The sequence below is a fragment of the Stegodyphus dumicola genome, chromosome 2, assembly GCF_044657685.1.
Source record: "Stegodyphus dumicola isolate Sdum_Otavi_A_Nest chromosome 2, ASM4465768v1".
Taxonomy (NCBI): Eukaryota; Metazoa; Arthropoda; class Arachnida; order Araneae; family Eresidae; genus Stegodyphus; species Stegodyphus dumicola.
The window spans coordinates 274,009,255-274,024,445 of record NC_140769.1 but is presented as its reverse complement, the minus strand read 5'-3'; the positions used below and the strand labels follow the sequence as shown (position 1 = coordinate 274,024,445).

Below are 15,191 nucleotides of genomic sequence, written 5' to 3'. Positions count from 1 at the left end.
ACGATAAATTGTTAATCTTTGCCATAATTCACCGCGAAACAAGATAAAAAGCCAAATATTGTAACCCATCCAGAAGCCAGTGACGTCACGGTAAACTTTTCCGTACACCTTTGGCGTGTGTCTGTACATAATTGTGACGGACTATAATTTTAATCAGCTACTTTTAAATATTGGATATTACGAGCAAGTTGAGACAGGTCATTAAGCCCGGAATCTTGAGCTGCTGCTGCTTTTACTGTTTTATGTGGAAACAAAAAGTGTTTTTATCTTTGTTGAGAGAATTTTTATTACAAAAGCAGGGGAACAGAAGATGGACCATAATGAATTTAGTTCACTTGATTTCTTTTAATTGGTAGAAGGAATAGTTCTCTGTAACCTCCTGGGACAAACAGACAAATTTTTCATCGCACCAAACATCTGAATTTGTTCTAATAATTGCTAGATTGTAGTTTTCCAAAATACGTCTATTATTTACGATTTGTTAATTGCATGCTATTTTTATTTAATAATTCAAATTATTTTACAAACATATTCAAATGTACTTATATTTTAATTTCCTTATCTATAATTTCAAACTAAAATAATTTTTTAGATTAGAAATTAAAATTTTTTAACAGTAGTTTTAAGTAAAAGGTTTTCCGTCTTTCTTTACCTATTTCTTTACTTCTTTTTGTCGAACTTTAACCTATAACCCCATTAATGCAGCAGTATTTGGCAACAGGTATGTAACTGATTTTGAACTCCCCTATTCCTTCCCCCTTTCTCATCGTAAGGATCTTCTGTAAACAACGACATTCCCCATTATGTTAAGCCGCTATTTAGATCTACTTATTTTGTTGCAATATCGTTAATTTAATGAAATGTATAAAAAAAAATTTGAAGTAGGTTAATTTTTCAACTAGGGAAAAAGAAACTAAATTACCGTTTTATGTACTTATAAAGCCTTAAATAAGAAACTAACTTCTGATTTAAAAATGGTGCATTGCGGTTTATTAAGTAATCAGTTTTGATAACGTATCTAATCGTTAGTTCAAGTTAGAAACATTTTCAAGTCTATAAATTCCTATTGTAAAAGTGATCTTAAATGTCTGATATTTAATTTACTTTGTTTGTACAGACTTATCTGAGAGCTGATTAATTAAGCTCATGATGATTAATTAAGCTCATGATTTGAATATTTATTGAATTAGTAAGTATCACAGTTTTTAAAATTTAACAAAGTTATAGTAACTTGTTAACGTAAATAGCGAGTCTCGCATTCATGAGATTCAATTTTAAGTAACGTGTCTTACATACCCGAAAGATGCGTAAGAACTTAAAATGTGTTTTTGCTTCTTACGTAGGCGAAGGGGAGAAAATTAAAGTGCAATCCCATAAATACACTGGGCAGTAGTGAACTAAAACGAGTGAAAGTCAGTTAACATTGGAACTCTCTTGGTTTTACGCAAGGTATGCGAAATTGTGTTTCTGAACAGAATATTTTATTGTTTATTTATTTATTGTGTATTATTTTCTTACATTTGAAGAGCTAGTATGTTATAATAGTGATATTCTTACTCCGATAGGTGATAGGTCACGTTAATAAACATTTTAATGGGTGTGAAAAAGTTACTTATAAAGTAGAACTGTTTAATGAAACAAAAAAATTTTTTTTTTCTATAATACTGACATTTAAAAGAAATTTTGTTTAGTTATTTGGTAAGTCATTTGAAATCTATACTTTAATCTTTGGTTAAGAAATATAGAAACAAATTGAAGATATTGTAATAAAAATTAATTATGTCTAATTAACTGTAGCTTTGCACTAACGATTTGCTTAAAAGCATCATAGTTTTTGTAAAATAAGCTACTTTAAAAATAAATAAATAAATAAATAAATAAAAATTATTGCTTTATATATTTTTTGCTGCTGTTCGCTTTTTATTGCATGTATATCTATAGTGTAATTTTGTTAGATACTTCTTTTTTTATATAACTTGCCTTAGTTTTTGGTGTAAATTTTGGATCCTGATGGTTACGATTTGTAAAAATATCTTGGGGGGGGGGGCTTATTTAACGTTAAATATTATTTTCAATCCTTTTATGCATGTGACTTAAAAAGATTAAATTTTTGTTTCGATATCGCTAGACTTTTCTTCTGAATTTTTTGACCAGCTTTATTTTCTGTGTAAGGTATTAGTTGTTTTTTATTTTTTGACTTTGCACATTTTAAGGATTTCAGTTTGCCACCTGGTTTTGTTTACCATTTCGCAAATATGAAACCAGTTTAGCTAAATGTTTTATATTCAAATCTCTGATCAAAGTTATCTAAGCTGAATTTTAAGAAATATTAGTCTTTCATGAATTATTCATAGTGATTATTATTTTGTTTACTGTTTTTCCACTTAATTACCATATTTTTTTTTCCTACTCATGTTTGCAGTGGCATAGCTAGGGTGGGGCAAGGGGGGAACATCAGGCGGGGCATCCAGGAATGAAAATTAATATTATAAAATTAACTTTTTTTACACAGAAAAAGGTGCAAGATGTCCTATGGGCCCTGAAAACCATAGCTATGCCTCTATATCCAGATGTATTCCTTCAACCGTCCTTGGACTTTGGAAACCTGTTCAAGGGGAATGGGGTAAACTAGCTCTTCTGGTACTATAAAAAGTTTTGTTGTCTTGGAAATTACGGTTTAGAAAGAAGGGTTGAAATTGGGGTTATTTAATATAAAAATTTAAAAATGCAGAAATTTAAGTAAAATATATCTGTAAATACAGTGAAAATCATCTAAAAAGTGTTTGAGCAGTCTTTATATTATATTTTTATTAATAAATATATTTATTTATATATATTATTATATATTAACTTTTTTCTGATTTTTTTCGCTGGCACAGACAAATTTTCGAATCCGGTCTTTAGTCTTGATTTTTTTATCTCAAATTTAAAGCCTGATATCCCTGGAAAACTGTATGGCATTTCGTAGAATTGTAGTTAGGTAGTAACTGTTCGCAATATGTTATAGAATATTCTAATGCTGATGCTGCATTTCATTATTATTTTTATTATATTCTTAGAATGAGTATATTCTGTATGTTATATCACTATATGTTTGGGGGGGGATATCGTGCTCAAGTCACCAGCTGTGCTTGCTACGCCACTGCTTCTAGAAGCCAGTACTTTTATGATTGAATGATCTTATTTTTCCCACAAAGGAATTTTTACAAAGTTTTTGCTAATATTTTTTTATATAAATAAGTAAATTAATTAATTTAAGAAAACTCTATTTATTATTGGGAAGAAAATATTTCTGGAAGTTAACTGAATGATTGGTTGTTTAAATTTGTTAAAACTTATATGAACAGATGTTGGAGATTTTAGAAAATGTCTGCAAATAAAATACAACTGTATTGAGCAAAATTCTGAAATCATTAGTTTTCTTTCAATTCAAGTTTTCAGTAGTTTTGATCTTACATTTCTAAGACCTGTCCTATCTCTGTCGTCTTCTCTCATTTCAGAATTTTTCTTTTATTTAGTCTCTTGCACCTTTGGATGTATGTTTTATGATTATTATTTCAAGTTATGAATAATAATAACAAATAGTATAAGTATAAATTAAAAAAGTGCAAATCTTTTAATTATTTGAAAAGATAAAAATGCATGTGTGTTCGCTATGGAGTTGTACATGAAAAAATTTTACTATCCTGCTCTTGCTTCAGATAATAAAGGTTGTACTGCTTTCATTTCCTCTGCATGCTAAAAAATTACTTAAAAAAGTATTCTTTATCAATAATTGTTACATTTACATATTGATATTCCATCATTTTTGATTTTGATGCATTTTATGTAGAAAAATAATTTTTTTTTATTGTGTGATTTATAATTGTATAATTTGATTGAATTGGTATTATTCTCTTTGTTCATAGCAACTTTTATCATACAGAATGAGAATAATATTTTTATGATTCTCTGAGAAAAGACTGTGTTTCACACAATGGCAGCAGCTTTTGGAGATGATAGCACTGATGATGAAATTGGTGCCAAATTACAGCTTGCTGAAAGGTTACGTATAAACAGGGGAGAAAACAGTTCTGATCGAAAGGAGCAAAATAGTAAAGATTTAAAGCAATATTGTAATTATCGTCGCAAAAAAACACATTCCCGGAACGATCGGTCAAGTTCATCTTCGAGTGCGGAAATGGCTGCAGCATCTGGAAGGTATGCTTTTTCATTTATTTTATATAGTTTTTCTTGATTTTATTTTATGATTATGATTTTTGTGATATTGTTACGAAGTTTGTATTTAGGTAGCTAATTTTAATAGGATTATGATTAAAATTGTATTTCCCTGTGCAAAGCAGGACGAGACAAATTTTGAGAAAACACTATGTTAGAAAAATAAAAATACAGGAGCATGTGCATTTAAAATTGAATAAATAGGTATCTCTTTAATTTGTATTGTTAGCTGTTACCGTAATTACATCCTCTTTTTGTTTTCCAGAAATTACAAGTATAAGAATTTACTAGAAAGATCTAGTGCGGTTGGTTAAAACCTATTTAAGGCCAAAGAAAGAGCATTTCAATTCAGTTGTTTAGTTAGTTGCTTAGTTATTGCGATTCATTTAGTTCCACGTGAACTGAGATATCTGAATTAGCTTTTCTTTAGATAATGTGGAACTACTCTCATATATGCCTTTGGTTGATGACAAATTTCTTGCCAAACATTTTTGGTGAGAAACTCCGCACCGTTATATTACTACCTAAATTTTTTGTCTACATTTCAAACTTTAAGCCTAAAATGTCTGCAAAAATGTGATTTTCTCATAAACAAAAACTGCGTTTTGAACACGTAATTTAAACTAAAAATCCGAAACAAAAACAAAAAATTTAGACAGCAAAAACGTTACATTTCTAACCAAAAATATTTCAGAAGAATCCATGTACACAGCAATATGTTTTAACTTAAAAAGAATCACAGAATTGCACAATCTACGAACTACTCACACCTAGCTTAAATAAATTAACATAACAACAATAAATTTCAAAGAATACCATGTACACAGTGTTGTGTTTAAACTTAAAAAAAAAAATCTATGAATTGCACAATCTAGGCAGCAAAGAAATCTACGAACTGTGCATACATTGCTTTAATAAATTAACATAACAATAAATTTCAAGAATACCGTGTTCACAGCATTCTGTTTCAACTTTAAAAACATCTACGAATTGCACAATCTAGGCATCGCACTAATCAAAAAAATAAACTAAAATGACTAAAATAAATTTCAAACTATTCAAAAAAAAACAATAACAACAGAAATTCATACTAAACAATGACCATAACATTTTACAAAATAAGAACAATAAAATAAAATGCACTTACCATGAATGAATGCTTCTTCAAACAACAGAAGTACGAATTTCATGCCGCCACATAATCACTATCGTATTTATACAGCTAGACTCATTATGCACAAAATTAATGCTATCTTTAAAAAATAAATGTTCAAAACCTTCTTTTTCTAAATCCTTGTAGGATTTCCAGCCATCCGAAAAAATAATTGGGTACTTTTCCGTTTTGCCGGCGCAAGCGATAAAGTCGCCAATAATGGTACAACGATGCCAAACTGAATATTCTCACTGGTAACCTTTTACACCTCATTTTCAAAACAAGTCGCAGCTTTTTCTTATCAGATTGATTGTTTCTTTCAATGCTGTCATATTATTACATAGAATTTTTATCAGATAGTTCAGTTTTATGTCTAAGGCCATTTTTGGTAATTAAGTCAATTGGGATGCAATCACAACGCTTACCCGAAGCCGAAAATATAGAAAAGAAAAGTCAAGGGTTCATCAATTCTAATGAGAATGCATTAGTGAAGTTAAGCACTGCAGTTTAACATAATTTCTGAGTAAGCTATTCGTACGCATTGAAATATTTCTTGCATTTAAACTTGTGTTCCAAATTAAGATTTAACTTGAAATTAATGTAGATAATTACTGAGAGCATTAGATTTTTCTAAAGTAGTTTACGTGTGATGAGATCGCTTGGTGTCACGTGATATGAACCTGCGAATTAGTAAGTTGAACCATGAAAGCATAGTAAATTCTTAAATTAATGTCTTTTTACAAATTTATTGTCTTTATTTATTGGCTTTTTATAAAGTTTTAAACGATATTAAAATGTTTATGCCTTCAAAAAGAGAATTCTTAGAACTAAAATTTTTTAAATATTTTTTATGTGTATACTGTTTGTTGTCGCCAATAAAGTCTGCTTGGCGAGATTTGCGCCGGCGAAACGAAAAAGTACCAATAATTGTACCAGGCTTCTCATATCAGCTCCGCATTTCGGACACGCCAAACTCTGCTTCAGAAGTCCTCAGTTCCACAGAAATTCCAAAAATGCACTTCGATCCACATAAACACACAGTGAGCAAAAGACTCATTAACAACTCCAACATCGTACCTTTTAATACTAAATTTATTTTGCACACAATCTGAAATACACAACTGAAATTTTCCCACCATGTCTTTTATTACAACATTCCATTTCAAAACGTGCATGACACGAACCAACGAGCAAATAAAACCACTGCAGTGAAAGAGTAAGTTTCAACGTCAGAAGGGTTGCCATACAAACAACATTGTTCTCAAAACCAGCACAGAATACATATCGCCACATTTACGATCTAAGAGCGCATATAAGAGTAGTACTGATAATGCTTTGCTTTGCATTTTAACGTTTTCTGTAGTTTGAAGAATAACTACAGATTATACTGCATGATATTGTGAATACTTGTATGAATCTGAGGGAAAATTCCAGCGTTCTGTTATGTTTCTTTTGATAGGAATAAATTTTATTAACTTATTATAGGACTTGTACATTCAATCTGTTATGGACGAAACAATATAAACGTAACAATTAAAAGCAAACCAGCGTATAATGGCCAAACGTGTAAGACCACTGAATAGTGATATTCAAACCAGGTTCATATCCTGAGAATGGGGCTGACTTCATTTTCATGCTCTAAAGCAATTAACTCAAGCAAGTAGATGATCCATCACTAATTGAAAAGATACTTTTTTTAAAAAATAAATTGATTCATAGGTGAAATACGTATGTTGATACCACATGAGCATTTTTACAAATACATGCTTTTGAACCTGTAGACTACATTTGTCATTTAGTACTACTTTTGATTTTTGCTGAAATCTGCATTTCAGAGTATTTAAGTAGCTGAAAAAGGAAGAAATCAAACTAGGGAAGAATTCTTAGCATCTTCAAACATTGTTGTGCTGTGTATGTCATTTGTCATCAGTAGTTCTATAAGGTATTTCTCCCACCTTCTTAGCATGCCTTCGTGGTATAGTGGTCAGCATGCTCGACGCAAATTCGAGAGGTCTGTGTTTCGAGTCCTGGCGAGGGCATTGCTCATTTTTAATGTCTCCTGCTTCAAAATAACCTAATGACCATATAATGGCACCTGAAGTAAAATGTGGTGAATTATGATTCTTCACCCCCAAGATTTGGTGATTGGGTCCCCTAAAAACGCTAGTCGCTCTTTAAAAGGGGGGTATATAAGGTATTTCTCCCACCTTCTTAGCATGCTCGACGTGAATTTGAGAGGTCCATGGTTTGAGTCCCGGTGAGGGCATTGCTAATTTTTCATGTCTCCTGCTTCGAAATAACCTATTGACTCAATTCAGTCGTAGAAGAAAAATGATCAGGGGCCAGAAGTAAGCAAGTGAAAACACAAAAACTTAGGTGAAACAAGCGTAAAGTGCAGGAAAACCACATGGTTCAAAGACAATTATCAAATTGTCACATGTCAAATGGTCGAAATCATTTCATGTGTGAGCATGTGATGATTCATTCATAACCGTGTGATGATTTTTAACACCTCAATGGTCCAAATCATTGACAGTCACCACTTTAAATGGTTTAAAGATTCTTTGAGTTCTGTTATTTTGTTGAGTGAGTACTGGTTCGAATATGAATTTGGACGCCCCATAGAGATGAACTATTATCCGTTTATTGTAGCTTGTATACTTCTGGTTACACTGGCTCTAATATTCGACTTCACAACACTGACCACTACAACTTTACCACCATGAGAGCTGCAGAGTTTTTCAAAATGTCACGCCCGAATATTACTCAGGCTAATTTTTTTTTTTGAATGCATCGTATTGTTATACCCGAATATATATCATGAGAAGTTTATTTCGGCTTCAGTTCAACTGATGGCAGCATCTGCATTTTTTTTTGATTTTTTGACTTTGAGGCAAACATTTCATTTTTGGAATAAAAAAAAATTGACAATTTATGCACCCAAATCATCAAAATAACTTAACAGTTAAAAGATTAAGGGAAGTTCATACATCATGCAAAAACATTTATGGTAGTCTACCCATGAAAAAAATCACTCTCTAAAATAGAATCATACAATTAAGATATTTTAATTATCATTCAACAAAATTCATAAATAAATTAAATTAGATGTATACAGCATTAGATATATACAGCGACCCTTTTCTGGAATATCCTATTCCTGTCTTCCAAACAATTCCTCTCTGCGATATTCTCACAAAAATTAGTGTTCTGCTTTTGAATAAATAGTTCAATGAGGGCTAGAAATTCATCGAATTGATGAGGTGTAAGTAATTAAAAAAAAGTTTCTTTCGCTCAAGCGCATTTCTTCAATTATTTGCATCTTCTTGCTGCAGTCATCTCTCGCATATTAATATAAACCATTGCATTCTGCTTCTCTTACACAAAGCAAGAAGTAAAATAAGTTGTAATCGTACAGAAATGAAATCCATTTTAATTAAAAAATGTAATCGTTAAAAGTCAAAATACCACACAAAAGTATCACGTGTTTCCCCAAGTTTCCGATATGAAGCGCCATGTAGTGCGAGCATATGACAACTTTTAAAGCGAAAGTTGACGCGTTGGTGTAAACTGACGTTACACGGAAAAGCGTTTTTTCCGCATTGTGGCTTTTCGCCCCAATGGACCAGCGTGAATGCAGCTTTAATCTTTCGAGCCATCCTTGGTGGATTTCCTCATAGGTAATGTGGATATGAGCCAGTTCTGTAAAATATTCTTCATGAAAGCATCCCTTCCAGTAGGCTGTTAGCCCTCATTTGCTTTGCTATATTCAAATAATGTACCTGAGCTATTCTTATATGCTGTGAGAATGCACAAACAGAGAGAATGTAGTTATAATTTGGTATGCGTCAAAACACAATGTTAATTTCTTTAGGCTGACTGGAAAATAAAGTTTGTGTTTCCTCTTTCATGATGATTTTGCTTAAAAACTTATGGGACTGTAATTGATGTACTATGTACACATGGAGAAAAAATATTGTTGAGAAATTCAGAAATCTACAGTAAAATTTGCGAATTTGATCTAGGTGTAGGTTGAAATCAGGAAGAGGCCCACCAGCCACCGAATCATAAAATCTCTGAACGCTGGTAGTTCGCTCCGAGGTTTGAATCCCACGGTTGACTGCATGGGCATTTTCATGCTTTTGCCCATGTATAACGTGTATATGAGCCACTTTCCCTTAGAAAATCTTCCACAAAGGCATGCCCCCCTTAGGCAGGTAGCCATGGATGCTTTGCCATAATAAAATAAAACAAACCAATAAAACTGGTAGAATTAGAAACAACTCCACTACCTAACTGTAAATAGGATTTTCTTTTAAAACAAATGTATAAATCATTATATTTAGCTTCAAATTATATTATTATTTAAAAGGTTTTAATTTTCTCTTCTTATATTTTAATATGAGCTGTGATTTGCATTGAGCCATATGTAAATCTTTAATAATTTATTGCCATGTTTATTTAAATATTTAATTAAAATTTTTTATTAAAATTAGTAATAAGTTTTTAATCCATTTCTTGCGTATTCAGTTGTGTTTATCAAAATTACTTTATAATAATTTGAAATATATATTATGATTACACTAAGTCCAGTAATTAATTACAGTTTCAGTAAGTGTCAGCATCCAGAATTAGATAAAAAAGTCTTGGAAAAAAAAAAAAAAAAGTTTATTGCTGGCCTGCCCAATCCGTCTTTTCTAAGGTGTACTTTCTTAAAATGCTCTAAGTGCAAAATTCTTTCCATTTGAAAGTTTTCAAAGACTAGAGATGAGACAAATCCTCCCTCCCCCAATCCTGAATCCTGAAAGCTCTTCACATCACTCCAGTTCTTCATTTGAAAATAATAATAAGAAAAATGGAGAAGAAAAAGTGGTACTTTCTGATTATCTGCCCAACCCTGAAAATGGTAATTATCTCCCATTTCAGGATGTCCCAGCTGTTGAGGATTTTCTAAACATCATGTAAGTAACAATTCCTATTTCAGCCTTTTTATTGAGGGTCAATGCAAAATCCGAAAACATTTATTCACTGCTTAGAAAAAAACATTAATGGCATTGGTGATTACATCTAATTCAGAAAACAATTTTTTTTTTTCAAATTTGATACTGCAATTCAGTATTCATATGATCTCGAAATGAAATTCTAAATCTTGAACATTGAAAGTGAAAAACATCGAAATAGAGACATGAAAACTTTGAGTATCTGGCTGCCATTAAATTTTTTAAAAATAAAAATATAACACTGCAAAGAACCTTGAAAATTGTGAGTTATGCTATATCTCATGACAATCTAACCTGAGAATACATACAAGGCTCGAATGATCTTTTCAGCATCTCTTTTCAGCTTGTTCTTCAAGTTATACATATGAATCAGAATGCACGTAGATGTTTGATCCTTCAAATTCGCTGCACATTTGGTGACTTCTTGCCAAACCGAGTTATTTAGGAATCCTTTTATGCAATGAAGCTGTAATCGAATCTTATAGTTAATTGTAGGGTATTTTTCTGAAATGACATGCCAATTTGTTTCATATTTCGATTCTATGACTGAAACTATGCCAAACTGCCAAGTTTGGTAAAAATCGCACAAGTAGGTTTTAAAAAAAATTGTTAAATTGAATTTGATATATATTTTTTAATACCTTAATTTCCGGAAGAAAGGTCGCATCAGCGTAAACGGCGCACTGGAGAAAAATGGCGGGAAAAAAATTTAAATTACACAGAAACACCGCAATAAATTAAATTGCGCATGATATCGTCGTGGGCTGTATAGATGCAAAAACTCAACCTAAGTCCTGATATATGACATACCAGTTAAGAAAAATGCATGAAATGAAACCATAACTCAAAAATAAATTAAAGGTAAGAAATGTGGAAATTATATTTACCTTCACGTATATACTTATATTTACCCACTAAAGAAGTCCATATTTGTAATACTCAGACTATATTATAAAAAATGTTGCAACAACGAATTATTAAATTTCGATGACAAAAGGAAATTTTAAATTTTACTTACGAATTACAGCAAACTATACATCATATGAAGCCATCAAAATCTGATTCTTCACTATCTGAATTAAAAAGATTTAGTAAATCCTGATCTAAGTCTTCCAGATCGTCGCATTCATCCTCTTGGTTTACAGTCTCTTTATCTAAGCATATAATTTCAGCTTCTTTGAACCCTGTTATTATTGATGATGTTTCTACCGATTTCCACGCACTTCCTGCCCACTTTGCAATTTCTTCATATGATGCTCTACGCATTTTACCGCTTTTGGTTTACATATGCAATCCTTCACTCATCCAATACTCCCACCACTTTCGGACTTCAGCTTTGAAGGATTTATTACCTGACAAATCTAATGGTTGTAAGATTTTTGTCAAACCACCAGGAATTATTGCTTCGTTCGTAGACAATTTTTGACATCTGGTTTTCACTGACTCAAAGAAATGAGCACGCATGGAATCCATTATCAATAACCCCTTCGGTTGGAAAAAAGATCCCATACGACACTGCCAAACATTTTGTAGCCACTCGTGCATGATTGTTTCGCACATCTAGCCGTTCTCGTTTGCACAAATAATTACGTCATTAGGAAAATCTCCCTTCGGAATAGTCTTTTGTTTAAAAATGATCATCGGCTTTAGCTTGTCACCGTTTGCGGCACAAGCTAACACGCATGTAAATGACGTTTTTTCTTGCCCTGTCATAAACACAGATACAGTTTTTGCACCAGTTTCATCAACAGTTCTGTTTGCAGGAGAGTCGAAAGCTAACGGCATTTCATCCATATTTATTATCTGTGACCGAAGAAGTCTTTTTTTTTGTCAATAATAGCTGTCACATATTTTAGAAAAGATGACTTTTTATCCTGCCAGTCCATTGGTAATCGTTGCCCGACTATTGTTCTAGTACGCACAGAAATATTTCTTTTCATAAATCTGCTACACCTCCTTTGAAATCATTTATGTTCATTTGTTTTGCTATAAATTTTGCTTGTAAGCAAATTTTTACAGTCGAAGTTTCCATTCCCTTTCCTCGTTGCTTCTTTATCCAGTTTGCAAGGTCGTCCTCTAGATTTGGCCACCTTACAGTACCACTTCTTTTAGCTCGTTTCTGTTGTGACATATTTTTAAGAAGTTCTTTTTCAGTTCTCCAACGTCGAATACATCTGTCGTCCCCTTCAAACTCTCGAGCTGCTGCTCGATTTCTAATTTGTTCAGCACGTGAAATTACATTAAGCTTAAAACCAGCAGTATAGCTTCTGTGCCGTTTAGGGACATTTTCAAAAATTTTCCGCTCCCTTCTTAAAAATTATCCAACAAGTACTTGTACCCAAACTGATGGGATCTGTATCTGGCAGAATGCCAAGAAAAATCCATTCATGCTGAAGGGAAAATACATCAGAGTTCCTTATTGCGAGGCAGGTGGAGTCGTGTCCGCCTTTGAAAAAAATTGCAGAAAAGGCAGGGGTGGGGAGAGGATGGGTCCTGGAAGATTCATCGAATGGCAGAGGAGAGAGGCTATTCAAACTGATGAGAATGTTGATTTGAAAGAGGGAAGAATGTTATTGTTCTGAGATCTCGTTTAGGGTGAATAAGGCATGTAGGTCTGTTCAAGGGAAAGAATGTAAACAAAATAATGTTCGCAAAAAGCAACTGAGTGGTCTTTTGTGTGGGAACAGCACCAGTCTATGCACAATGACAAGACCATCCAAACTATGTACAATGACCATCATAGGAAATGTTTTATTTTTAGTGCACCTAAATGCCGCACCCGCTGAAAATTTAAGTTTTAAACACGTAAACGCCGCGACGTTTCTTCCAGAAATTACAGTATCTCTTTTTTTATTAAAATTACTTGATGCCTTCTTTCAGCATTCAAAACTTAGACTTCATCCAAATGTAATTTGTACATTTTTTATAATTTATTTTTTAAATTTGTATTTTTAAATGTTTTTATATTATAACATATAAAATTTTTAACATCATCTTAAAGTAGATGTATATCTAGGCATACCTGCAAAAAATTAGTTTTTTTAATTCAAAATTGTTTGAGATATACATGATGGCACATTTTGAAAGTTGGCATATTTGTTAAAAGTGATAGAAACATCAAATGTGGTTTATGCACATTGTTAAAATTTTTTGAAAGTATGAACAATGACTTTTTTTTTTCTGCTGGTCTACAATGAAAGGAAAATAGATTGCTATAAATTAAGAAGTTCACTAAATAAATTATTCTTGGCGAAAACTGAAAAAACGTACGCCAAGATGAATTTTTGAATTTTTCCATACATTTTGCACCAAAATTTAATATTTAGGTATAAATTGAGTTGTAGAATCGAAATATGGGGTAATCCTTCTATAATTATACTTAGGAGATAATATAATCAATTAATATTATTTAATAAATAAATTATATATATAGGATGTATATCCTAAGTCGTGCTTTCGAAACATCAAAAACGCAATTTGAATTTCTTCAATTGGTCCAATAGAACTGTTTATGTTGAACTCTCCCTTTTTTTCCACAGTGTGCCATATACGAATTTGACAAAATTAAAATAACCAAATCATTACTCAAAACTTGAAATGGAAGAGCTACAATGTATGGATTGCAGTTTGACTTAAATGTTTTTCCTCAGACCATAACGTAGCTAAATATATAAATGTAGTAAATTTGGAATTAAATTATTTTCCTTAATTTGTAAGATTTTAGCCCAATTTGTCGCTTTTAAAACAGAGCCCCAATTTTTTCCAGTTTTTAATTTCTCAAGATGTTAAGTAGATTTTAATTTATGAATGTTTAAAAAGTTGTTACTATATTTTATAACAGACATTATAAATATTACATCTTGTAATCTTCCAGTCTTGACCAGAATATCAGCCTACTTATAATAAATCAAAATATTGGAAACTGGTTACATGAGATTGCAGTCTGACAAGTCAAAGAAGTGTTTACTGTTTAAACCTGTAAAATAAACAAACAATTTAACTGTCTAATTAAAAATCCATAGCTTTGAAAAATGACTCCTTATAAATTTTTTATATAGAGATTAACTCTGTCCAAATCCATTTCTTGTGTAGGTCAATGGATTTTAGAACTTAACAATATCCAGGCCATACAAATGTTTATTTTTTTTTAATAAACGTATTATTTTCATTAAGTAGCAATTCCAAAAGAATTTGATTTTCAATATACCCATTTTGAGTTTCCAGACATATGTTTTTGTTTAAAATGATAGGTATGTTCCTTATACACTACAGATGGTTTACCTCATGAAGTTTCCAAAAACTGAATTTCAGCTATTCGCATGAATAAGAGTACTTTTTCTCGACAAATGTATTTAAATGATAACACATGCTCTATTAAGCCTAGCTTCTTTGAACACCTGCATTGCTCTCTTCAATGTCTTCCTATAAACTAAAAAAAAGAAATTTCTTTGGCTTTTTTTTTTTTTGTCGTTTGTAAAATATATCATAATTGCAGCAAGAGATTTGTGCTTACATGTAAAACCATTTTGAACACTACTGGCAAAAAGACTTTTTAAGACAGTGATTATGAAACATAGAAAATATACAATGTTATAACTAATTCAGAAGTCAAACAACAAAAATCAACGTTATATTTTCACAGGACTAGTTTCGATGGTTTTACCGAACCACCATCCTCAGCTGCAAAATCGCAAATGGATGATGAGTGACCCATTTGCGATTTTGCAGCTGAGGCTGGTGATTCGGTAAAACCATCGAAACTAGTCCTGTGAAAATTTTGAAATAACGCTGATTTTTGTTGTTTGACTTCTGAATTAGTA

General features: G+C 31.7%; 1 protein-coding gene across 3 annotated transcripts in view; it reads left to right on the top strand.

Moving 5' to 3' along the window:
- Window positions 1–765: 765 nt before the first annotated feature.
- Window positions 766–15,191, top strand: part of LOC118201014 (uncharacterized) — a 68,742-nt gene continuing 54,316 nt past the window's right edge. The window contains exons 1-3 of one of the 3 annotated variants that reach the window (XR_004760181.2): window positions 766–1,189; window positions 1,344–1,449; window positions 3,909–4,200. Coding sequence is in view for 2 of the 3 variants with exons in the window: in XM_035373027.2 (XP_035228918.2) it covers window positions 3,977–4,200 (224 nt within the window). In the remaining variant the exon portion in view is untranslated. The remainder of the gene's footprint in view (window positions 1,190–1,343; window positions 1,450–3,908; window positions 4,201–15,191) is intronic. The other 2 variants (XM_035373027.2, XM_035373025.2) reach the window with 2 other exon arrangements.